Source organism: Mirounga angustirostris, unplaced genomic scaffold (assembly GCF_029215605.1).
Source record: "Mirounga angustirostris isolate CCGP_5_RB_7025 unplaced genomic scaffold, mMirAng1.0.hap1 SCAF_12, whole genome shotgun sequence".
Lineage (NCBI taxonomy): Eukaryota > Metazoa > Chordata > Mammalia > Carnivora > Phocidae > Mirounga > Mirounga angustirostris.
Window position 1 is genome coordinate 65,264,226 of NW_026991720.1, and position 26,397 is coordinate 65,290,622.

At 35.9% G+C, this 26,397-nt stretch overlaps 1 protein-coding gene across 2 annotated transcripts in view; it reads right to left on the minus strand.

Annotated features, from left to right (window-relative positions):
- Positions 1 to 26,397, minus strand: part of GLCCI1 (glucocorticoid induced 1) — a 112,203-nt gene that overhangs the window by 71,038 nt on the left and 14,768 nt on the right. For both annotated transcript variants that reach the window (XM_054505277.2, XM_064575220.1), the window contains exon 2: positions 5,511 to 5,662. In XM_054505277.2, coding sequence (XP_054361252.1) covers positions 5,511 to 5,662 — 152 coding nt within the window. The remainder of the gene's footprint in view (positions 1 to 5,510; positions 5,663 to 26,397) is intronic.

Here is a 26,397-nt window from a genome sequence, read left to right on the forward strand (position 1 = left end):
ATTTCTGGGCTCTCTATTCTGTTCCATTGATTTATGTGTCTGTCTTTATACCAGTAACACACTATTTTGATTATAATAGCATTGTAATATAGTTTGAAATAAGGATTTCATGATGTCTCCAGTTTTGTTCTTTCTCAAGATGCTTTAGCTATTGAGGGCCTTTTGTGGTCCAATATAAATTTTAGGATTGTTTGTTCTATTTCTGTGAAAAATGCCACCAGAATTTTGACAGGGATTACACTCAATCTGTAGACTGCTTTGGGTAGTATGAACATTTTAACAATATTAATTCTTCTAATCCATAAGCATGGAATAGCTATTTATCTGTGTCTTCATCAATTTCTTTAGTCAATGTCATACAGTTCAGTGTACAGTCTTTCACCTCCTTGGTTAGATTATTTCTTACATATTTTATTCTCTTGATGCAATTGTAAATGGGATTTTCCTAATATGTCTTTCTGATACATTATTAGTGTAAAGAAACACAACAAATTTCTGTATATTTATCTTGTATCCTGCAACTTCATACTGAATTCATTTATTACTTCTACCAGTCTTTTGGAGTTTTCAAGGTCTTCTATATATAGCATCATATTATCTGCAAATAGTGAGTGTTACTTCTTCCTTTCCAATTTGGAAGCCTTTTATTTCTTTTTCTTGCCTAAGTGCTCTGGCTAAGACGTCCAATACTATGTGGGAGAGAGAGTGGGCATCCTTATTTTTTTCCTGATGTTAAAGAAAAAGCTTTCAGCTTTTCACCATTGAGTATGATGTTAGCTATGGGGTTGTCACAGATGGCCTTTATTCTCTCTCTATACTCTATACATTCTCTATACTCATTTTTTTGAAATTTTTTTTATCACGAATGTTGAATTCTGTCCAGTGCTTTTTCTGCTTCTACTGAGAAGATCTAATAATTTTTATCCTTCATTTTGTTAATGTGGTGTATCACACTGAACAATTTGCAGGTGTCAAACCATCCTTGCATCCCTGGAATAAATCCCACTGATCATGGTGTATAATCCTTTTAATGTATTGTTGAATTAGGTTTGCTAATATTTTGTTGAGGTTTTTTGCATCTAAATTCATCAGGGATGTTGGCCTATAATTTTCTTTTGTGGTGTCCTTGTCTGGTTTTGGTGCACCAGCTCTTTAAAGCTTCTTCCCATAGTAAGTCTCATGGCCAAACTTAACTTTAAGTGGGCAGAGAAGTAAAATTCTACCATGTGCCATGGAGAGAGAATGTATATATTTGTGAAAAGCCCTCATCGCTCCATACCTGGGAATTCAGAAGAAACACCTCTTCTTATTGCTCGAAACTATTTTTACTGTTTGACCACTTTATAAAAACTATATGCATTATTTTCTCATTTAAAAACATGCTCACATTCAGAATTTTAAATCTGTCCAGAGATGAAGTTTTAAACTATATGGTGAAAACTGAGAATAAATACTATTGTCTGATTACTGTAACCTTAACTGCAAGTTCAATTTTAAGAGTTGACAATAATTTTTTATTTAAAAAAAGGTTGTATCTGCACAGCTAATGTATTAAAGTAATATTAAATTCCACAAATGGGTTTTTAGTTTTTATTTCTATTAAGCTACACAGATTATTCTAATAAGCTGGCAATGATCCATGTCTTCATTGGCCTTAAACATGTGAACCTGTCTCTTTTAGTCCTCAGAATAAATGCATGATTCTGCAAATTGGGTATTGGTAACTTCAGTTTATAGAAAAGGAAAGTGAAGTTTGGACCACATGACAGTTAATTCAGTGGGCCATGATTATTTTCCCAACACATTATTTAAAAAACTGCAAACATGGGGCGCCTGGGTGGCTCAGTTGGTTAAGCAACTGCCTTCGGCTCAGGTCATGATCCTGGAGTCCCTGGATCAAGTCCCGCATGGGGCTCCCTGCTCGGCAGGGAGTCTGCTTCTCCCTCTGACCCTCCCCCTCTCATGTGCTCGCTCTCTCTCATTCTCTCTCTCTCAAATAAATAAAATCTTAAAAAAAAAAAAAACTGCAAACATAACCCAGTTTACTGAAAAAAAAAAAAAAAAAAAACCACCAAAAACAATAACAAAAAACTGCTTAGTGAGCACTCATAAGGTCAACAGAGTCTATATGTAACACTTTGCTTTATTTGCTTCATCATATATCTACCTATCCATCAACTGATCTTATTTTTGATTCATTTCAAACTAGGCTGCAGACAGCAGTACATTTCACCTCTAAACAGAGTTCAATTATTTGTTTACTGCTCTATATTTTTGAAATTAAGTTATACAGTAAAATGCACAAGTGTATACTTGCATATGTTTTGACAAATGCATTCACCCACATAACCAAACCTCTATCAAGATATAAAAAACTTCCATTATCCCAGAAGGTTCTCTCATATTGGGCCTTGATTTGAACACATGATCCATCTCCAAAGTCCACAGTGTTTTCCACAACACTATGCTACTTCTTTCTAAAAGGTCCAGTGTGTAAGTATATTAAACATTAAGAATTTTATTCCTAACCTTCAATAATTAAAGTAGTTGAAATATGGAAATATGAAAGGACGAAAATACTAGAGACATCCTCCAGCAAAACCAGACAGCCTCAATATTTAATATCTGTAGTAAACAGATTGTACTACACTCCCTCCATTGACTTCCCCTAAATAAACAAAAACTTCTACTTGCCTCCCTAAGAGCTCAAGAGTTAATCCAAGAAGAATGGATGTGACAAAAAAAAAAAAAATTCATATGTTCATCTCTTGTATCTTTAATTAAACCAACAGAGGCTTGGGGTAAGACCATTTCTTATGCTTCTGAAGCAAGCAAGGTTAAACGCCATATGCTTTAACGGTTACTATGAGAAGCAGTGGGGAATTGGAGAAAAAGCAAAAGCTTTGGAATCAGCCAAATCTGGGTTCAAATCTCTTCATTTATTAGCTATCTTAACAAACTACCTAACTTCTCCATGCCTCAGTATCTCATCTGTAAAATGAGGCCTATGTTTTACCTTCCTTTCAATGTCCTTTCTCAAATAAATGATCTACATGGAGATCCAGGCAGACCTCTGCCCTGGACCTCAAGTTTTAGGGGGAACTGCTCTGGCCCTCTTCTAGTCACGCCCCTCCTCACAGGTGAAGAGACCATGGGTCTAAAAGAACATACACACCATGAACCCACACCTCTGCCACAGCCTATGCCCTGGGTAATCTAGACCCAGGAATTCCTTTGCCTAAACAGAGTAGCCTCGCCTCCAAGGTCTGAAGGAACCTATTCCTTGGGTCTCACTTGCTCAAGGAATATGAATGAATCATGGATTTGACGACTGGGGGGTTGAAACATTCGTGTGAAGCCATGTGAAGAGAATGGTGTGTGGGGTAGGAAGAGATATGGGTTTAGGCTCAGAAGGCGGGATGGGCTCAACACATGCAGACACATTCTGGCATGTAAGTCTGAAGAATCCAACTTCTTAGTTCAAACCTGAAGTTCAAGGTCCATATGAAGGCTGAGAATGATGGACAAACTAACTTGTGTTAGAAACCTGGCTCCAACACTTTCTAGATTTACGATCCTGAGTTTTTGCTTCCCCATCTGTGTCATCTTATAACATTCTTGTGAGAATTAAATGAAACTCAGGATATAAAACACACAGCACATGATCCATAGTCAATAAATGTTAACCCCCTGCCTCCTTTTCCTGTTGCTTCCAGGTGAATACATTAGTTTTCTCTCTTTCCCTCTGTGCATTTCCAAAGACTAAGTCCTTGGTCTCTTGACCTTTCTTTATGTTCCATGTCTACACTTTATCACACTTGTGAACCCAACTCCTCCAGAAAGGTGGTCCTGAATTGTCTGTGTCCATTTCTAAGTGTCCAGGCCTACATCTCTAAGTTTTACTAGTTATTTCTACTTGAGAATCCCACTGCCTACCAAATCAAACTGATCCTTTTCCTCACAAAGTGAAGAATGGAAAGCAAAAGACTGGGGATCGCATAAAATACTACAAAGACAAAATTGATAGGATGAATGATAAAGAAGCTGATTTCATGGTTTCAAGCTTGTCTGAGAAAATTACAAAAATTGAGAAGATTCTCATAAATCATGTCCAAAATTTTCTCCCTTTTTCCTTCAGACATGAAGCTCTAATCCTTCCATTTTCCTAACCCATGAAGCCCAAAATCTTCTCATTCCTTTGGATTCTCTCACATTTAAGTGCTCTGTTCATCAAACATCTAATTATATACTATCTCCTATTACTGATTTTCATAAATTTACATCCTATCTTCCTAACTATGCTGCAAGTTCTTTAAGGCCAACAACCATCTCTTATATTTTTAGTGTTCTTCATAATGCCGATTGACTACTATTATGAAGATATGGTCAAGAACTCAGAAATCATAAATTAAGATGTTTTCAGATTTTTCCCTGACTTGGAAGGAAAAGCTTCTCAAATCAAAAAGGCTGGGGAACCTTCCACACACAGAAAAAGTGTGACAAACCATGTGTTAATACTTTGTAAATTAGGGCGCCTGGGTGGCTCAGTTGGTTGAGCGACTGCCTTCGGCTCAGGTCATGATCCTGGAGTCCCGGGATCGAGTCCCGCATCGGGCTCCCTGCTCGGCAGGGAGTCTGCTTCTCCCTCTGACCCTCCCCCCTCTCATGTGCTCTCTCTCATTCTCTCTCTCTCAAATAAATAAATAAAAATCTTTAAAAAAATACTTTGTAAATTATTTCCAAGAACTGTGTAAACTTTTCTCCAAAGATTATTTCTATTTTCTCATATAGATACTAGTTATTATATTAATTTGTTAAGCAATTCTTAAAACTATGTCTCAAAAACCGTGTACTACAGACTGATGTGCTACTTATTAAATTTTAAATACTTTTAAAACTTTTAAAACCCAAATGACAAAAAGCAATTAGTCTAAAGTTTATTTTTTTTTATTTTTATTTTTTTAAAGATTTTATTTATTTATTTGAGAGAGAATGAGAGAGAGCACATGAGAGGGGGGAGGGTCAGAGGGAGAAGCAGACTCCCTGACGAGCAGGGAGCCCGATGCGGGACTCGATCCAGGGACTCCAGGATTATGACCTGAGCCGAAGGCAGTCGCTTAACCAACTGAGCCACCCAGGCGCCCAAGTCTAAAGTTTATTAAAAGAAATGGCTTCCGGGGTGCCTGGGTGGCTCAGTTGTTGAGCGTCTGCCTTCGGCTCAGGTCACACAATCTCAGGGTCCTGGGATCGAGCCCTGCATCAGGCTCCCTGCTCCGTGGGAAGCCTGTTACTCCCTCTCTCACTCCCCCTGCTTGTGTTCCCTCTCTCACTGTGTCTCTGTCAAATAAATAAAATCTTTAAAATAAATAAATAAATAAATGGCTTCCTTCTTTGGTTGAATACACTATATTTCAAATTTGGAAAAATTTAATGAAATTACATTTTCTTTAATGTGATCAAAACAGAAGAACTGCAGGATAATAAAGCTGATTTTGATTTGCTCTTTTTACCTGAGTAGCTTTATCTTTCATGCACGAAGGGTAATGAACATGAGGATCCCGTGGCCACTGTCCTGTGAGGTAAGGTCCTGTTATCGTGTCCAAAGAAGAGGTTCGTCTGATTGTACTAGAGTTTCGAACTTGCTGAGCTTTTGGCCTGTCCACTATAAAAAGTGAAAAAAAAAATGAGATTAGTCACTGACAAATTACATAAAATTTAAAATTATTTAAACTTCATAGCTTAAAGAGAATGTTGATTTTCCCTAAATATGTATTTACCCTAATAGCTCTCTTATATGACCTGATGAAATGTACAGACCCTCTCTGAAGGAAAATATGTTCACATATTAAATCTTGCATATCCTTCCAGGGCTGTTACAGATGCTATGAAGCCCACCCATTTTAGAGACCTATTCTAAAATCTACCGATCATCTTCACTGCCATTACTTTAATTAAGACTCTCTCATGTCTCACCCGGACTGCCAGTTTCCTAACTGCTATCTCTGCATCCATCTCAATTAAATCTTACAGGGCTACCTCCCAACACCACCAAAAGAACATTTCCATGGTTAATCATTGTCTTTAACTTAGAGCCTGTACTTTTCACAATTTGGCTCCCATAGACCTCAGTGTTTAATGTCTTGCTACTCCTCTAGAAATCCACGTTACCTACAAAGTGCCAAATGAACTAATTGCAGTTTCCCAAATGTAAAACACTCCCTTGCCTGCCTCTATACATTCTATTATTTAATGAGCCTTGAACGCTTTCCTTCTTTGTTCAGTTGACAAACTCTTATCTCCCTGACCAGCTCAGGTGTCACACCAACTCTGTGAAACCTCTCCCAGGGCTTTTCTTTCTCCATCTCTGTCTTTAGTTTAAGATACATGTGTCCAGCTCTGCTTGCATGGAACCTTAAGTTTGTCTTTCTCCCCAACCAGAACATAAGTTTAAAAGTCTCTACAAACTGAAAAGGAGCCAATGCTCAATACTTATTTGATCAATTTATTCACAGCTACACAAAAATAATGGGTATAAAGAACTCTATATTTTAATTCAATTTCCTCATTTATGTATGAAGAATCTGAAGCCCAGAGGGATAAAACTGAATTGTCCAATGAAAGAGAACTGCTAACAGGAGACAGAGGTAAAAAGGAAGATCTCCAGACATTCTATACCATTCAATCAATCTACTGTAACAATCTACTTCTCTCCATTTGGATACTCTAAGTACCTCTGTTGAAAATTAAAATGATCATAATGAACTCTGTAGTTTCTTTACAAAGAAATTATAGAGGGTTTTTCATATATACATCCCCACTAATTTACCATCGATGTGCTTTCCTATAATAAAATCCCTTGAATTACAAGCTCCAAGGCTCAGAGTCTTATTCAGGGTTATAGCTCACATCGAACTAAAATGCCTTGCACATTACAAACAGTCAAGAAACATTTGTTATTGAACGCTGTCCTTTAACTATCTTCCTGAAGCCAGAATACATAAGTAGCTTTCATCAGACAACAAAACACAGCATACTTTGGTGTTACATTACTTACGTATCTTAAAACTGCAGTTTTGATTTCTTCTTTAACCCAAGAGAGTTAGAGAAGATATAAAAATTACAAATTTCCTCCCTATCTTTATTACTTAGCTCTAATTTCATTTCACCGTGGGCAGAGAATTGAGGATGACCTATTTCTATCTACTCTGCAATTACCTGAATTTTCTTTATGACCAAAAACATGGTCCATTTTTATAAACATTTCATGAGTCATGGAGAAGATATATTTTCTGTTTTCAGAATATATAGCTCTTTGTCTTGTACATCAACTGAAATAAAAATATAGAATACAGGAATAATATAATTACCAGTGGATCTGTCACAGATTTAGAAGAGAACTCTCAAATTTCTAAACTACTATTGAGAACTAGTAATTCTCTTTCTTTCTTACAATTTATTTATTTGAGAGAGAGAGAGCACGAGCACGGGGGGAGGAGCAGATGGAGAGGCTGACAAGCAGATTCCATGCTGAGCATGGAGCCTGACACGGGGCTTGATACCAGGGACCCTGAGATCATGACCTGAGCTGAAATCAAGAGTCAGATGCTCAACCAACTGAGCCACCCACATGCCCCTCTTTCTTGCAATTTTTTATCATTTATATTTTAGTTCTATGTAATTTGACACATACTGATTCATGATGTCATCATCATGGTTTGCATACTTCACCATTATAATCTGTTCCATTTATCACTTTTTAAACTCTTTCAAATTAAACATTATGACCCCCTTCTCTCTCTATTATAATTTGCCTGGTATGCCTATTCTTTAATTTTCAATTTTTTTCAATCATTCTGTTTATTTATGTCTCTTGTATACAGTATATAAACTAGGCTTTTTGAAAAAAATACTTAGTATGCCTTATTGTAGAAAGTTAATTTATCCCACTTGTTATTGCTATAATAAATTTAACTTGTCATGTAACTTTTTTCTTCCTATTTGTAATGCTTCCTTGCTACATGTCCTCTATTTCACTGTTTTTTCTTCTCTCTTCTTGTTATAGCTAGTATCTATGCAGACTGTTTATAGTAGTAGAAGTTATTTCTATTAATTCTTTCAAGTATTTTTTTTCTGGCTATAAAAGCAATACCCACAAATACTAGCAACTCTGGGAAACATGTCTCTCATAATCTAATTTATAATAATTTGTTTAAAATTTTTAGAAGTTACTTTATATTCCCTCCACCAGGAGGACACAAAAGACAAAAACAGATTATCCCTTTAAAAAACCAACATTTATAGCAGTACACTACTAAATTAAAAAAAAAAAAAAAGGTCCTACATAAAGGTCAGCTATAACCAGGAAAAGAAGAACCATTAGATGTGAAAAACCCGTGCCTACACTTAAATTGCTCCAAACTATTAAAATGCTGTATGTACTCTACTTACAGCTATTAAAACTTCGCCTAACTTGGAAAACAAACTGTTGGGTCCATTTTAATGTTTTATAATGAAGAATCTATATAAATAGGCCTCTTAGTCTATATATTTTAATTTATATTTAGTAACTCTTACTATTTAATCACTGGACTTTTGCCTATCACTCTCAAAAGATCACATGTTCTCCTCTTAGTATCCATTCTCTATGATTAGCTACTTTGTCAGAACTGTGGTCTTCAAGCCATTTTGACTAAGTACTCCTATTGGTAAATAGGTAAGCATGTAGCAACATGTGTAGTCATTTATTTATAAATGTGGTATGTACTAAATTACTAATATGCTAAATATTATAAAACAGACAAAACATACATGATATGGAATAAAAAGTTAAAATATACATGTATAAAAAACAAATTATGTTTTCTCCTTGTATCTCAATAGATGGCCTCACTCACTTTAATGGACTGAAACTGGGTGCTAGACTCAATGCATCAATTGGCTACTTAGCTCTAATTTCACGTTTTACTACCCTACTGCTTAACTGAGTTAAGAATGTGTAGATAAGCACCAGACATTACCAACACCAAAACAAACAAATAAACAGGTCTGCCTTAAAAAGAAAAAATAAGTTAGGACAACACAGTATCCATATCTTGTTACAAGATTTACTCTACCAGTCATCATTTTTTAGGAAATTAAAGTATATGAGGCAAATATTCTTGAAAGGTCTTATTTCAATCATATTCTTTAAAATAAAGATTCTCACCACAGCTCACAACCAGGAAAATTTCAAAGACATGGTATTATTAATTTCCACATTTTTTGAAGTGTAAAAATTCAGAATAGGTTTGAAAATTGGCAAGGAGAGCTTCTTCCAGGATATGATTAGTCATAATAACCCCATCTATCAAATATCACAAAAGCCTTAGATTTAACAAAAGGTCAATCATAAACGATGCAATTCTATTCCAACAAGATGACCTGTTACTATTATCCAAACGATCATGGCAATGAGTTAGTCTTTAACTGTCTCAACATCTAAGCCCTGATTCTCACAAATTTTTGTTTATTTATTTCATGGTATCATCTCCTACCAATTCAGGTTTTACAATGTAGTGCAATAAGGAAAATCAACACTGGTTTTGCATAATTTATATACTCAACACAACAAATTGTTTATTTCATGATTACAGTTGTGATTAGAATATGTATTTAGTTTTGAATCGGGTAATCACAGTATTTCTCTACTAAATACAAAATTACCTCAATTCAAGTTAGATCAAACAAGAGGACACCTTATGAGCTAGAAACAAGCATTACTATAGACAATCTTTGAATTAATTTACAAGAGCTTGAATAACTTAATAGAATTGCTAAAATAAATATTGAATTATACTTATGTAAAGTATGAAAGAAAATCAATTAAATAAATACTATCATTACTTAAGGTAAAAAGGCATCAGAAAAACAGTATCTTCATAAGTGGTGAAACCAGGTAATCATTATTACTAAAGAAAACTTGCTAAATATCTACCATATGGAAAGTACTGTTACATGTACCAAGGGAAATTACAAAATAAGTTTCAGACTCTCTTCAAGGAGTTTATATACTGGTTGGGGGAGATATGATACATATAATTAAACCATAATATAATGCCGTATATGCACAGCAAGTGCACACCAATGAAGGACAGGAAGGCAAAAAGGCAAAAAATAAGTTACTCAGCACATAGCAAGAATATAGCTCTCCAATACACCAAAGGAGTAGTAAGAGTTTTTGCCATGCTACTTACCAGTCCTGTTGCTAATACCCTTACTTAAATATTTGAGGATAAAATACAGAATAATTAACTTCAGCAAAAAAAAAAAAAAAAAAGGAAAAAAATAATCACATCCATTTCCAGTACTATCATCCTTATATCAGAACCAGAAAATGACTGTTGATAGCAACAATCTGTAGAAAGTCTTCCTCATTACATTCATCTACAGATTGCACTTTCCAGCCCTTCTTCGCCTCCCTGAATAGAAAGCCACATGGCAGGAGCAGTTGGTAGGCCTGGGGCTCCTCAGGGACCTACTGAGGACTGTACAAAATAATTCTTGCTCTCTAACAACCAATTGGGAATTCAACTTTAAAGTAATAATAATGAAATAGGTTTAAAGGCAAGAAGCTATATATTAGGTAACCCTAATAGCATTTGAATTTGAATAGCAAACTAAGCACTGTTTAAAATAGGCAAAAACCTGCCAGAGTAATGTAACATGATGTCAAATTAATTAATTAATTTGTTACCAACAATTTTTACTCTAGTGGCAATGCCTGAGGATTGGCTGGTTAGTGAGTTTGGAAATCTCATGACTTAAGCTAATCTGCAGTGGAAAACAAAGTAAAACTTCCACAAGTTAAAAAAAAAAAAGTTATTGGATATTGGAAACTTAAAGAACTTCAGCTACAGAATCATATGAAACAAGCCACCAGATCTTCCAAACTAACCTTACTAAGTGGCAAAGATGATATATTTTTGAGTGCCATAATGTAGCCACACAGAATGTACACCAACACGCAAAATAAAAAAGTGCTCATATTCTTTCTGGGGCTATTAAAACACTCCAACCTTTTTCGTACTACATTCAATCTACATAAGCAAGTAAAAATTGTCAGTCCTCTGTGTTTAACTCTCAATTGATGAATATTTGCCAAAGCTTTCCATTTACACTTATTACACAAAGCACATCTAAACTTAAAGCATTTAAATAACTATTTAAAACTTTTTTGAAAAAGAGCTATTACTCCTTCAACCATTGTGTAATGACAATAATTCCATGAAACTTAGCCGTTATAATACCATGAATTAACTGCTTCTTACTTTATTTAAAATCCATCATGGATTACAATCGTAAAGAATCTTCAAACCATGCAATGGAGCAAAATGCTTATGACAACTAAGTATTAATCCAATTTTTCCAGTTGTCTGTATCACAGAACTCATAATAACTAGTTTTTCAAATGTCCCATTAACACTGCTAGCCAACAGTATCAAAGCATAATGATATTTTGTCTTAAATTTAAGCTTCTGACATGTGTAAAATCTTTTTATCATTTAAGTTACCATAGTAAAAATAATCACGTTTATCACTTAACCCTGTTAACATTCAAAATGAAAACAGTCATTAAGTCCCATTTATGCATGTGTGTGTGTATGTATATGCCTTAAATTACCTAGTATTGATTAGAACAATGTTAAAAAATGTTTTAAAAAACCGGCAATGCTTTTTAGCCACTACAACGTTAACACCTGGGCCTGTCTGAGAAGTAAAAGAAGCAGTTTTTTAGTATTTCATCTAGAAATGAGATCTTGGGAGATCCCAGAATATAAAGACATAAGACCCACAGGCAATTCAATGGTGGACTAAGCGATAGAACTCAAGGATGGGATCCTATACGGCTTTCTGTATAAGGAGCACCAGGCAGCTTGTTAAAAACTCAAGTTACCAGGCCACACTCCCAGAAGTTATAGGGTGGAACCAGGTATCAACATATTTTTTTATTTTATTTTATTTTTTTAAAAGATTTTATTTTTATTTATTTGACAGAGAGAGAGAGATAGTGAGAGAGAGAGCACAAGCAGGGGGAGTGGGAGAGGGAGAAGCAGGCTCCCCACTGAGCAGAGAGCCTGACGCGGGGCTCGATCCCAGGACCCTGGGATCATGGCCTGAGCCGAAGGCAGCCGCTTAACCGACTGAGCCACCCAGGTGCCCTCAACATATTTTTTTAAACCAAACTAGACTGATTCAGATGCATCATAAGGGTTAGGAAACACAGAAGTCCTAAAGCAATGCTTCTCAAAGTGTAAGACTTATTAAATATGCTCATTTCTGTGCCCTATTTCTTATCAACCATGTGAGACTCTCTGGTAGTGGATCAAGAAATCTGAATTTTTAGTAAGCATCTCAGGTGACTCTTAATGCTACTAAAAGCTTAAGAACCTATGTCTGAAGGATTGGTACTAGACCCTTTGGAATTGTAGGTGCTCAAAAATAAAATCCTTTTATGACAATAACTTACTCCCATTTAAAGGCACTGAAAGTTTGACTACATATACCTAAGGAAATATCCTGCTGCAAAAATATCACCCAATTCTTTGAAATCGGCTCCCAGCAGCTAAACTTCTAGAATCTAATACTTTTTATTTTTATTTATTTTTCTTAGAGAGAGAGAGAGAGTGGGCATGAGTGGTGGGGTGGGGGAGAGGCAGAGGGGTGAGAGAGAGAACCTCAAGGAGGGAGCCCAGGGCTCAATCTCCCAACTCTGAGATCATGACCTTAGCTGAAATGAAGAGTCTGATGCTTAACCAACTGAGACACCCAGGCACCCCTAGAATCTAATAAATTTAAACACTCATCATCTCCTTCAAAAGGTCACTTTCTAAACGTAGTGCCAGCCATGACATAAGAACCTTCAAATTTTAATACAGAGCATTCTAGGCAGAATGCTTAGGGGCACCAGAAAGATGAGATAACAAAGTTCAATATAGCTTCTTTTGGACAGAGACCTTCCCACCCAAACAGGGCATTTTGCATGCAAATAAAAGTTAAGTACAATAAAATCTACTTCCTGAAAAATATGAGGAAGTCTGAAAAAGTATATTAAGTAGGTTCCCTTATAAAATGAAAGTCCAAAAGCAAAATTAAATCAAATATATAAGCAGAGTAAAATTAAATGTTAATAATTAATTTGATTAAAGCATCTAGGCCTGAGTTTATTAAACAACCTTTACCAGAAAATCAATGAGCTTTTCATGATGTCTAACTTAACTCATTCATATTACAATTTCAATCTTCATCATTGAAATCAAAATAACAAATTAAGAGCCAAGACTGAAGACATTAAATTGTCTTTTTCAACTTGAAATGATACAGTTTCTGATCTAGTGGAGATCAAGAACAACCATAAATAAATACAGGCTGGAAATATTCTTCCTACTGGCTCACTGAGGTTAACCATAATTTTGCTAAAGATCTGTTGTCAGAGGTTTGCTTCAGTATTTCTGTAATAAGACCTCTTCCTTGAGAGTTATAGTTTTAAATTATTATCACTGTCAAAGAGTTTCTCCTTGACCAAACTTTAGTCAGGCTCCTCTGAATGATTCTCAAGTAGGCCCTAACTTTTGGGCTTCCATGTTTATCTCTGCACTGTCCAATTTTAGAAAGAATCCCCCATCCTCATTTTCTGATCACCCTTCATATCTGATCAGGTTTCTCAACCTCCACCCCCCCCCCCATGTGATATCTGATCACCCTGGCCTACCTTTAACAATAATCCTGTGAGGTCTGTTTAGCCAGAATCCCTCCTTACCCTTCCTCCATAGTAATTTTTCATCCACTAATACTCACCCGGCTCCTTGCCTAGAAATCCCTACTAATCCTTGTATTTTATATTTTTATAAATTTATATTTATAATTTTTTTCCCTCCTTATCCTTCCTCCATAGTAATTTTTCATCCACTAATACTCACCCTGCTCCTTGCCTAGAAATCCCTACTAATCCTTGTATTTTATATTTTTATAAATTTATATTTATAATTTTTTTCCCTCCTTATCCTTCCTCCATAGTAATTTTTCATCCACTAATACTCACCCGGCTCCTTGCCTAGAAATCCCTACTAATCCTTGTATTTTATATTTTTATAAATTTATATTTATAATTTTTTTCCCTCCTTATCCTTCCTCCATAGTAATTTTTCATCCACTAATACTCACCCTGCTCCTTGCCTAGAAATCCCTACTAATCCTTGTTGTATTCAGAGTTTGAGCCTAATCTCTCTCCCCCATTCCAAAACTCCATGGCAGTGGTCCCTACACTACATTCATTCAGACATGATAGTCTCTCTGAATGAAGTTTGGCTTACCTTTAACAAGTCTCATAAATATTTTTTTCTTTAACATCACTAACATTGAGTAATTTCCTCCTTACCTGACAGTTATAGAGAATGATTTTCAAAATAAATTAACTAAAAAAATTTTTAACTGTATAACCAATAATTTAAAAATGTAGAAAGGAGACTAGTATACTTCTCTAGCCAATCTAACATACATTAATATTGGTCATCTAGTAGAATTATTACTAGGTTCAGTTTTCCAAAATCAGCATTGTCCAGGGACTTTACTAATGGCCTTTATGAGTCTTTCTTCCTTGACATATATATAAGAATATGAAAAAACATTGGCCACATAAAATCATGAAAATTACATAAATTTCAGATAAGAGAAAGGAAGGACACGAGATCTGAACATGCTATCGGAAATCAAACTAAAGGGCAAAAACTGAAGCCCTCTTAGTGTGGGTAGATTCTGAAACACTAATCAACCAGACCTGGAATTCTGCCACGGAGGCAATCTAGAAAACATGCAGAAATGACCATATGGCTGCCCTGCAGAAATCTGGAAAGGAACCAATCAAGAAGTTGACAAGAGAAACAAACATGCTTCTGACCAAACGAAGCCTGACACAGCCTGTAACCTGAGGTCTGTCAAGAAAAACAGTTTTTAAAAAAATGTAGTCACACAGCCATTTAGGAATGACTCCCTGGGTTATAGCTCACTCAATCAAATTTGTGTCAAATGGCACATAAATTGAGATAAGACATTTGGAGAAAAGCCTTCAGCCTGTTTTCAAAGGAAACCCAAGAGAGTATCTTTTTGAATCAAGGTTATAAAAAAAACTTCACTAAGATCACCATAAAGCCTGGTGACAAGCAATGGAAGAATACACAACAAAGTAAGATGGAGCTCTGACATTTGGAATACATCTACAAAGTAATTACACATATGACAGATAAGATGCTAAAGATGTTTGGGTTCATTTTTTTCTGGTGGCAAAATAATAGTCCTTTATTTTTTTATTATTTTTAAAAAAGATTTTATTTATTTGCCAGAGAAAGAGAGAGTGTGTGTGTGAGAGCACAAGCAGGGGGAGCAGCAGACAGAGGGAGAGGGAGAAGCAGGCTCCCAACTGAGCAGGGAGCCCGATGCAGAACTCAATCCCAGGACCCCCTGGGATCATGACCTGAGCTGAAGGCAGATGCTTAACCGACTAAGCCACCCAGGTGTCCCAAAATAATAGTCCTTTAAAGAACCTTGGTGAAGTCATAATTAGTAGAAGGTTCATAAGCTTATGAACTTCCAATGAATTCAATTCATAGAGACTCCAAACATCTAAATCCATTATGACCAATGGGCTTAGACACTAAAGAAATAATCACAACATATTAGAAACTATAAAAGAACCAAAATAAGATGGTCAAAGGATGGAAAGTAATATTGTAATCGAAAGGAAAGCAAATATTCTGTAATCAGAAGAATGATTCCACAAAATTGCTCTTTAAAATTTTGTTTTAAAGAGCAAACTTCCAGTTAAAGCTTTGGTAAAGCTTAGAAAAAAAATTTTTTTTGCATCATTAAAAATTTTATTTATTTACTTGTTAGAGAGAGAGAGAGAGCACAAGCAGGGGGAGCCTGAAAAGCAGGCTCCCCACTAAGCAGGGAGCCCAATGACCTGAGCCGAAGGCAGATGCTTAACTGACTGAGCCACCCAGGCTTCCCAACACTTGGAAAACTTTTAACCAAATGAGGTAGATTTACTGTTATATCCCAATTTAAAAAGAGAAACAAACAAGTCCCTCTTTAATACCCATCAACCATTTAACCCAATCCTCCCCCACTCCCATGCCCTCTCCAGTAATGCTTAGTTTGTTCTCTAGAGTTAAGAGTCTGTTTTCTGGTTTGCCTCTTTTTTTTTTTTTTTTTTTTTGGATGAACACTGGGTGTTGTATGTAAGTGATGAATCACTAAATTCTACACCTGAAACTAGTATTACATTGTTTGTTAACTAACTGGAATTTAAATAAAAACTTGGAAAATGAAAGGGGAAAAAAAGAAAATAAATGTTATAAAGTGGAAAAAAAAAAAAGGCTACAAAATGAATCATATTTTGACCACAGTGTAACAACCAATATTACTGATGAACCCTTGATTTTTAAAGTAGGGAAAAACTTCCCCCAAATTGTGATATATAACAAAGGCATTTTTCCTCAAAGTTTACCTTTTAATGAGGGAAAAGGAAGAAAGTCACAAACAGAAAAAAATCCATCCATCTAGAAGAGAATACTACCAGCATTTTTTCAGCTACTTTTATTTGGAATGTATGTCCATAAATTCAGTAATTCTCTCTCTCTCTCTCTCTCACACACACACACACACACACAAACACACCCTCTCTATATATGTCCAGGAACAGTTTCACTTCATAATACTAACATCTTATTTTTTATTTTAGCATTATGGCAGGTTTCTAATATATGTAGCATTTTCTCTCCATTAGGTAGAGCAGTAAGTCAATATTCAAGACAGTTCTTCATATAAAAGTTATGTCAAAACATTCCAAAAGGAGAAAATATGGTAGCAGAAAAGACTTTAAAGCTCCCTGTGACAACAGAGCAACGAAACTAGCCAAACCAAAGACTCACGGACAGCATTTGCAACATAATAATGTCACAAAATAGCCCCACAAAAACTTCAAATATAAGTTAGTAGGGACAAAGATTCAGAAATTAACCATCATGTTTTCAGCATCTGTGTGAGAGGCAGCAGAAGGAAAGTATGCGGGCTTCTGAAGATCCTGAGAACAAAAGAACACCAATCACCAGAAGGTAAATGTAAAAGGCCAATCTGAGAACAGTAGCCAAAATTGGGAGGGGGTTCTACAGGAGTGCAAGGGGACACCAACTGAAGAAAGTCTGAAGTACTGGAACTATATGACTAGTCTCAAACCTAACAAAAGCTGCTTCCAACACAGAGTCCAACACGAAAGAGAAAATTACTGTGAGTCTAAGCTAAACTGAATGTTACAGGGACAATACAAGCAAAGGGAAAATTGAGATAAAGTTGGGGAAGGTAGTCAAGGAGGGTGGTAACAGAAGGAAGAGATTTTAAGTCATTTTATAAAAACAAGAAGTGAGAATACTAGAGTTCTGAGGCTAGAAGAGCTATCCTGAATGAGGTATCCCTCCTAAAAGTACAGGAAAATTCATTTCCCTTAAATTGTGAGCAAAAAAAAAAAGCTAATTAATCCCACATAATTATACCATGAGGGAAAATGGCACAAGGAATAAATGATGGTCTATGGATAATGAAAACATGCAAGAAAAACATGCCCACATAGGATGAAAATTGTAAACCAGTAGGTCAAAACTAGCTAAAAAAAAATTTTTTTAATGATAGAAGCAACGAAAAATCTCAGAATTAGAAAAATCAGAAGTGATGTGTTTGAGGGCAAGGAAGATAATAAAAAGAGAGGTGACCAAACTCAGGAAAGACTTAGAAACCTAAGAAAAATTTATTTCAGGAATGAAGACTAAATTACAAAAAGCACAATGGGCAATGCCTTAAAAGAAATAGAAACAGAACATGGAACACAAGACAAATTTTATACTTATCAAAAGATTTCAAGAGAAAATGATTAATATGTAACATAAGCAAGATGATCCAACATGTTTAATAGGAGTCCCTGAAGGAAACCAAAGCAACTAACCAAAAAATACAGAAGCACCTGGGTGGCTCAGTCAGTTGAGTGTCTGACTCTTGATTTTGGCTCAGGTCATGATCTCAGGATCATGAGATGGAGCCCCATGTCAGGCTCTGCGCTCAGCATGGAGTCTGCTTGAGATTCTCTCTCTCTCCCTCTCCCTCTGCCCCTCCTCTCCCCTCCCCTCCTGTGCTCTCTCTCAAAAAAGCAAAACAACAAAAACCTAAAAATCTCTAAAGTATATGTGTGTGTATACATATGTGTATGTGTATATATTTATTTATCTTGAGAAAATTATCCAGAACAGCCTACATTGAACACATTTTAATAAAGCTAAAGTGACCTTCAAGTATTATAGGCACAGATTAAAAACTACAGCTGAGTTACTGCTACATAAAGTATGGAGAACACAAGGAATATTGTTCCAATGAGTTTTTCCTGAAGAATCTACCAAAGACTAAGCTTCATACAACCAACAGCTTGGAAAGGAATTAACATAAAAACTGCTAGGAGGTATGAGCCATTCAGGTAGTAACTTTGAAAGGACAAGGGAGCAGCAGACTGCCTAATATTGCTAAGGCAAGTCTTCTATCACTACACAAAATAATGACCAGAGGAAATCTGAAATTCACAGTTATCCTCTTAGCATATTTGAATCTAAGACTATAAATTTACAGAATAGCTGCAAACCAAATGTGAGTTAATTAAGTTCCTTCTAGAACCAGATACATGTATTTTTAAAATTTTAATATTCTTCTAATATTGTGATTGTGGGGACTCCGAGAAAAATTGAAGCTAGCCTTAGAGAGGTACACTTTCTTCCTAGGTAGCCTGGTAAAGAAATGAGCTCTTGCCTAACCTAGAGGGGAAACTACCTGAAATGGAGCATCCACAGTCACTCCACTGATAGGATTTTTGCCTATCCCCTCCCTCCAGAGAGGGCAATCACTGATTCAAGTTTCCAAGTGTATCTTATGGAAGCCTGCAGCAAGAACCAGGAAGGGATCAACGGACAAGAGTTCCTTTTATGGGAAAAGATAGAGTTCACCATGACAAATGGAATGGCAGGGCAATGGACTGAGGGGTTTGAAGAGTCATGTGGACAAGACAGGACGGAAACAAGCCTTGAAGAAGACCTCTCCTTGCAAGGGGCTAAATCTAGAAGGGACAAAAATAACCAGGCTCTTTTCACACTATCCCGCCATCTACTGGGTATGTCAATAAAGAACGAAGAGTCTTAAAATAATTTTCAAGGCTGAGAAAGAATTGATTATGACTACTAACATTATGGGATCAAGGTCTTACCACCACTAAAAAAGGACAAATTATACCATGTAAAATGAAATCTTTGGAAATCTGTATGACAACTGTAGTTCCTCTGATTCTGGAAAAGCTTCTGAAAAAAAAAATTATCAGCATTCCGACCCCTTATTTGAATTAAGAATGAATATAACACAAAAAGCACTACAGTCTCCTAGACCATTAAATATTTTTTCTCATGATATCTACACTGAATATTTCTAAGAATTCTAAACCCAAATCTATTTTAACATACAATTTATAAACAAAGGTAAGATTTAAGCACTTAAGTCTAAGCTATAAACACTTTGCTTAGGTAGTAATAACTATAGATTAGCTCATAATAGCATAATAATAGGTTAACTCCATGGTTAAATGTAGAAGTTAAGAGTAAAGGCCTAGAAAGAGAGTTAACTGCTTAATCTCAATGAGATATGACTGCCAGGAAAGCAAATTTATTGATGGTAGGCAAATGATAAATGGAAATCTATACTGGAATATGTGTGGATATCACTGATCTGCTTAATGAAAAAGAATCTAATAAATTAAACTTAGTCTATGAGCTGTATTTTCCCCCACATTGTGTCCCCCAGTCCAGCAATGGTGAATATGTCACTGACTGGCAAATACACAGCTAACTACACTTCTCTATAAACCCAGAACCAATAGGCTGAACAGAATGAAGGCTTCAGAAATAAGGAAACACAGATGTTTATTCTAGCATTTTCTTTCCTAAATATTGACACCAAAGAATCAAATATGTAGCTGTGAAGCAGTAGTTTATCCAAAATTGGATGCTTCATTAAAGTTGGAAATGGCCAAAAGCTGCAGGAAACATCCTGAAGGAAAATGTCTTATACAAATGACACCTTTGTCGAGGCTACGGAGTAAAACAGAACGTGGTAAAAAACCAGTTCTGTGTTTGCATACAGAACACCTTCCACCTCAACAATTCAACAAATATTGTGCATAAAAGGTTGCCAGGAAATGCTGCCAGGGACTGAGAGCAACTTAAGAAAAAATAAAACTACTAGTGGCATGACTAAGTGCAGGGGAAAAGTGTCATAAAATATTTTAGAATAGCATGATATTTTATTCCTCTAAAATAGCCATAGAACTGCCCACAGAACTGGCCATAATCTTAGTCAAAAATAGTCTATTGATACTGATTGAACTGTACTTCAGTAGGCACTGCCTAGGACCTACCAATGGAATAAAGTCACAAAGTTTCAGAGTTTATTATATTAGATCTGAATTATTTTTTCCCTGAAATGATGAAATAACAATGTTCAACCCAAGTGCCCAAGAACTGAGTGAACAAATATCAGACTATAGTTTTGGATACAGGTTGAATCATTAACAATCAATAACAATTCTATTCTATCTGAATAGAATAGCTGGGACATTTGGAATCAAAACCCTAACAAACATCTCCAGATATACTGGAAAGACTCATCTCAATGTGGGAGGAAAACCAACCCAGACGAAGCCAATTACACAAAGAAGGTGGGTCAGTGGATTTATATTTCCCATTTCTCTACGTTCTTTCCCTCTTTACCTCTGGTTAGAATTTTTTAAATCCTGGGGCGCCTGGGTGGCTCAGTCGGTTAAGTGTCTCACTCTTGATTTTGGCTCAGGTCATGATCTCATCGTCATGAGATTGAGCCCTGTGTTGGCTCAGCATGGGGTGTGGAGCCTGCTTAAGCTTCTCTCTCTCCCTCTGCCTCTCCCCTCCCTTGCTCCTGCACTCTCTCTAAAAAAAAAAAGTGGGGGGGCGCCTGGGTGGCTCAGCCAGTTAAGCGTCTGCCTTCAGCTCAAGTCATGATCCCAGGGTCCTGGGTTCAAGACCCGCGTTGGGCTCCCTGTACAGCGGGAAGTCTGCTTCTCCCTCTCCCTCTGCCTGCTGCTTCCCCTGCTTGTGCACGTGCTCTCTGTCAAATAAAAAAAAAGAAGAAGAAGAAAAAGAATCTTTAAAATCCTTCCTATGTAGTGGTGAGATACAACAAGTACTGAACAATATATGTCTGAACATTATGAATAATGCAGTTAACTTATTTTTGATAGAGATATCAAGTCACTCACTTACCTTTCTCTCTTTCCACCTATATTTTAGCTATTGTACTTTCACTTAATAAAGAAAGAAAAACCCAATAGCATTCACTAATCTGTTTACTTTGTACCTAGTTCGTACTTAAATGATTAATGAAAGACTTATCTACCAGAGATTGATTCCATCCCACCAAAAGTAAGGCTTTTGTCTCTCTCTTTTTTTTTTGGTTTCTCTAACACCTAGCACAAGAAACGTTTGCTGAACTTGTGGATATCATTTATCCATCTTCCCTTGGCCTTTTATGAAATAAGTATTAAAAAACTGGAAATCACCTGGCATATATTCTGGACCTCCTTACTGAAGACTTTTTAGAAGAGCCTCAAATAGAGTAGCTCCATATTTCTTTTTAATATTCTGTATGTGAGGCTCATCAAAAAAAAAAAAAATCATTGTGAATAAAGTACAACATAGTGACAAACACTCGAATTCAGGTCCTACTGTCATCCTATTTTCCACATCTATTTTTATTTTTTATTTTTTTAAAGATTTTATTTATTTATTTGACAGAGAAAGACACAGCGAGAGAGGGAACACAAGCAGGGGGAGTGGGAGAGGGAGAAGCAGACTCCCTGCCGAGCAGGGAGCCCGATGCGGGACTCGATCCAGGGACTCCAGGATCATGACCTGAGCCGAAGGCAGTCGCTTAACCAACTGAGCCACCCAGGCGCCCTTTCCACATCTATTTTTAAAAGACTAAAATTTCCATGCTCAGGTATTTCACAAACAGGTAATTAAAATAGGTTCATTCAGTACAAAACTCTTGATATGGTGTATATTCAAGAACTATGTTTGTATGAAATAAGACCATTTAATAAATACACTAAACTTCTTGTCCTGCCAAGCACCCTGGGAGACCATGGACTTATTTTTAGAAGGCTACCATTGTGGAAAACGTCTCTGAACTTTTCTGAAGATGGTCTTTTAAAACTGTAGTCAAAGAGTAGATATAGAATCTTTAGTTATTAAGAATACACAGAAAATTATGTAAAAATACATTCCACCAAGGTCACACAATCAAACTTGATACAGTATTTCTTGCATATTGACACAAATACTGATAACAATGAACCCCACTTGCCGAAGTGTTGAATCAGATGAGAATACAGTAGATCTTCCAAGGTGAATTTTCAAAGTAGTCCTAGTAGTAAAAGCTGGTGGACCACCTTTCTTTAAACTCTGAGATGCAGTAAAGTTGGTAGCACTAGCATCTACAATTATCCTTGCGGAGAGTTTGGGCCAGATTTTACAATCTCACTAATTATCATCATAAACTGTCACCACAAGGAGGGTAATCTAACTTAATCTAATTTAAGGTAATCTATTGTACCCTACCCTGACAAGGAACATGTATTCAAAGTATGGAGCTATAAAAGGATAACACCATTAACAATAAAAAGTGAGTTCAGTTCGCAAAGAACATGAGGTACATGACAGAGGGTGCCAAGATGAGTCTTTTATGCCAAGCTAAGGATTTTAAACTTCAGATTTTTCTTTTTTAAGAAAGACTGTACTTATAGCAGTATGATGGCTTGATTAAAGATGGGAGGTTTTAGGGACAACAGTACAAGCAACAATAATTAACATGGAAAGGATGGAAAGCAGCCACCAGATTCAGGACATAATTCAGAGGAGATGGGACAAGATACAGTGATGAGCAGGATGGGAGAAATGAGAAAGGAGGAAAAAGTCAATGATTACACTGACAGGAAGTAAGAACTTAACCCAATGATGCCCTGGGTCTGAAAGTCTTAATCAAGGTTGTGTTCCATAGTGCCAATTAGCAAGTAAAAGAAACCATTCAACTCCATTTCTGTACCAAATCTCTGAGTTTAAACTTAACTCATTTGATATTCTTTACCTTGATAACTGTACTCCTAATCATATCTTATTATATATGAATAATTAGAGCACATGACTCAAATTTGGAATTATATCGGGTAAAAGTTATTAATAAGTTATTGTTTTTCTCTCAGTAGCATAGAAAAATAGGCCACGTTTTAAAAGCATGTTAACTAAGAGAGTATGATATATTCCACGCTGTGAAACATAGGATGAATACACTTTATTTTCTTTTAAAGATTTTATTTATTTGACAGAGAGAGAGAGAGAGCACAAGCAGGAGGAGAGGGAGAAGCACGCTCCCCACTGAGCAGGGAGCCCGATTCTGGCCTCGATCCCAGGATCCTGGGATCCTGACCTGAGCCAAAGGCAGATGCTTAACTGACCGAGCTACCCAGGTGCCCCAGCTGAATACACTTTATTTATTTTTTTATTTTTTTTTAAAGATTTTATTTATTCATTTGAGACACAGAGATACAGAGAGAGAGAGAGAGAGAGCATGAGCAGTGGGAGAGGCAGAGGGAGAGGAAGAAGCAGACTCCCCGCTGAGTCAGGAGCCCGATGCGGGACTCGATCCCAGGACCCTGGGATCATGACCTGAGCCGAAGGCAGACGCTTAACCATCTGAGCCACCCAGGCGCCCCCCTTTTTTTTTTTTTTTTACAGATTTTATTTATTTGAATACACTTTAAATTAAAACCTTTTATACAGATGGTAACAAGACTAACAAGAAGATAAAGAGCATGAGCAAAACAACCAAAGACATTTATAATGATGTGACAACTTGCAGAATGTAAGGATAATGTCTATTTTAATTTGCTATACACAGGTCCCACTTAGAATACCCTCTCCTGTCTGTAGAAATGCAATTACACCTTTCAGTGCTTGTTTAAACTTTGAAATTAAATACCAACATAACCTTCTGCTCAAAAATCACAAAGCCAACTTCAGAGAAAATTATCATACATTTGTTAATAAAATTAAACCGCATATAACTGGGTTGGCATTCTAAACTGTTAGATAATTTAGAAAAGGGAATTTATATTTGAACTGATTAATATGTTTCTCCAAACCAACCCAACAAACTTATTTTTTTTTACCAAATAACCCTGAAGTAAACAGTTTAGTCAAAGAAGTCAGCATTCAAGACGTGCCTCCAGGAAGGAAATATAACTGTAACATGATAAATAGCAAGTTTCCCCATAATCACAAGGGAGATGTTTAGAATTATACCTAGTTATATGTCCACTGCTTTCCTCTTTCATGAGATAAGCCAAATCCCTAAGTCACTACCACCAGTATATTGAAAGTACTTGAAGTATTGTGAAAAGATGACCATGAATCTCTACTCTGTATGGAGAAAAGTATCAGGAGCCAGTGATTACCCAGTAATTGCTGATAAATGAATGTGAACTTAAGGGACTTCTTTTACATACACACACACATACACACACACACACCCATTCTCATACTGTATAGACCTTCAGAATGAACATATTAGTTGGTTAATTAATTTCCTGGTCCATAAGTATATAAAGAAACTAAGTTAAAATCAGCCTATAGTAATATACAATTATAAATGAAATCATGATCCACAGCACTAATCATCTTTCTAGTCTAATTATGCTTACTTATTGCTTTGTCTTCTTGACACTAGTAACAGTGGAAGACTTTGTGGAAGTTTTTCATGAAGGAAGAAATACTTCCTCCATGAAGCTGGTTAGAAACAGTTTGCTAGGAAATTATAACTGAATAACTTCTTTTTATAAGGACAAAATATTCCAGAAAAAGCCTTGGAATATTTATCTAATTTAAAAGCATATCTTTCCACAGAGAATTTTGTGAGACATAAAATCATTAGTGCATATGAGTTCTTTCCCTTTCAGGGGTTAGTTGAATACCAAATTTCTTAGATCTTTAAATTCAGACTAGAAAGGGAATGGAAAATACCTATTCATGCTCATTTGTAACAACGTCTTAGGATATTAGTTAATTCTGCTAAATGTCAGTAGAACATTTTATGCAGCAATGAGAAATTACACTATTCAGTAATGTTTTTACAACCTCAGATGAACCTCAACCTTGTGCAACTGACTTCCTAAAAAGTTTGTGTAAATAACACTTTGGTAAATTGAATAATTTTACTTGCACGTAAGTTAGACATTCTCTAAAGCAAATAATTACCCCAAAATCCACTCTACAGTTAAAATTTTTTTACATTATAATGCAGCACAAATTAATATGTAATTTACATTCTCCTTACTTGGAGCTTAGTATAATCATGATCTTTATGAAAGACTGTAAAAACACTTAGAATTTTAATTGAAAAAGCCCATCGAATTTGGGGAATGATAACTTTAGTTTCTCTAAATTTAACAGCTTTACAAGCTGATTCCACACAGCCTCAACAGGCCAAAATTCACTTAACAGAACTCTCACTGTAACCTAGAAACTCACTCTGTAGTAGTGTATTCTCCATCTTTCAAAATGTGGACTGTCCTGACATCATCCATCCTTGTCCTACCTATTTCTACCAGCAGGAGCACCCAGCTCCCATTTCATATGAAGGTTTAAATCAGTGCTTTTCCAACCTTACATACTACCACTGAATGATAGGCCCTAAATGAAGATAAAAGCCATCAGTTCCCCAAACATTTAGGGATTTTAGAAAATGGCAACACAAATGTAATCTATTAATTTTCATCTTTGCCAGATACCTATAAGACTGCATGTCATAAAAATGACTGTTCAGTGATTTGAACCCTTATATACCCAAAATAAATCTCTCCTAATTCCTATGTAAAGATTTATCAAGTGTTTGCTGCAGGGCTTTCTAAGTACCAGCCACTATGCTCCACACTGGAACACTAAAAATGACAAGGTGCTATTTGGTGAAGCACGCACATCCACCAAAATTACTCTGAATACAGAATTACAGAAACATTAAGACAATGCTTGGAGGAAAAATCATAAGTAAACTGTTAAAGTCTCTAGAATTGCTATATTAACTATGGGAATGATACAGTCAGTCTCATCGAAAATTCAGCTACCATAATCTATATTTACTTTCTTTTACATTTTGAAGCACTTAATTCAAGAATGGAATAGTGATTTTAAATGACACAGC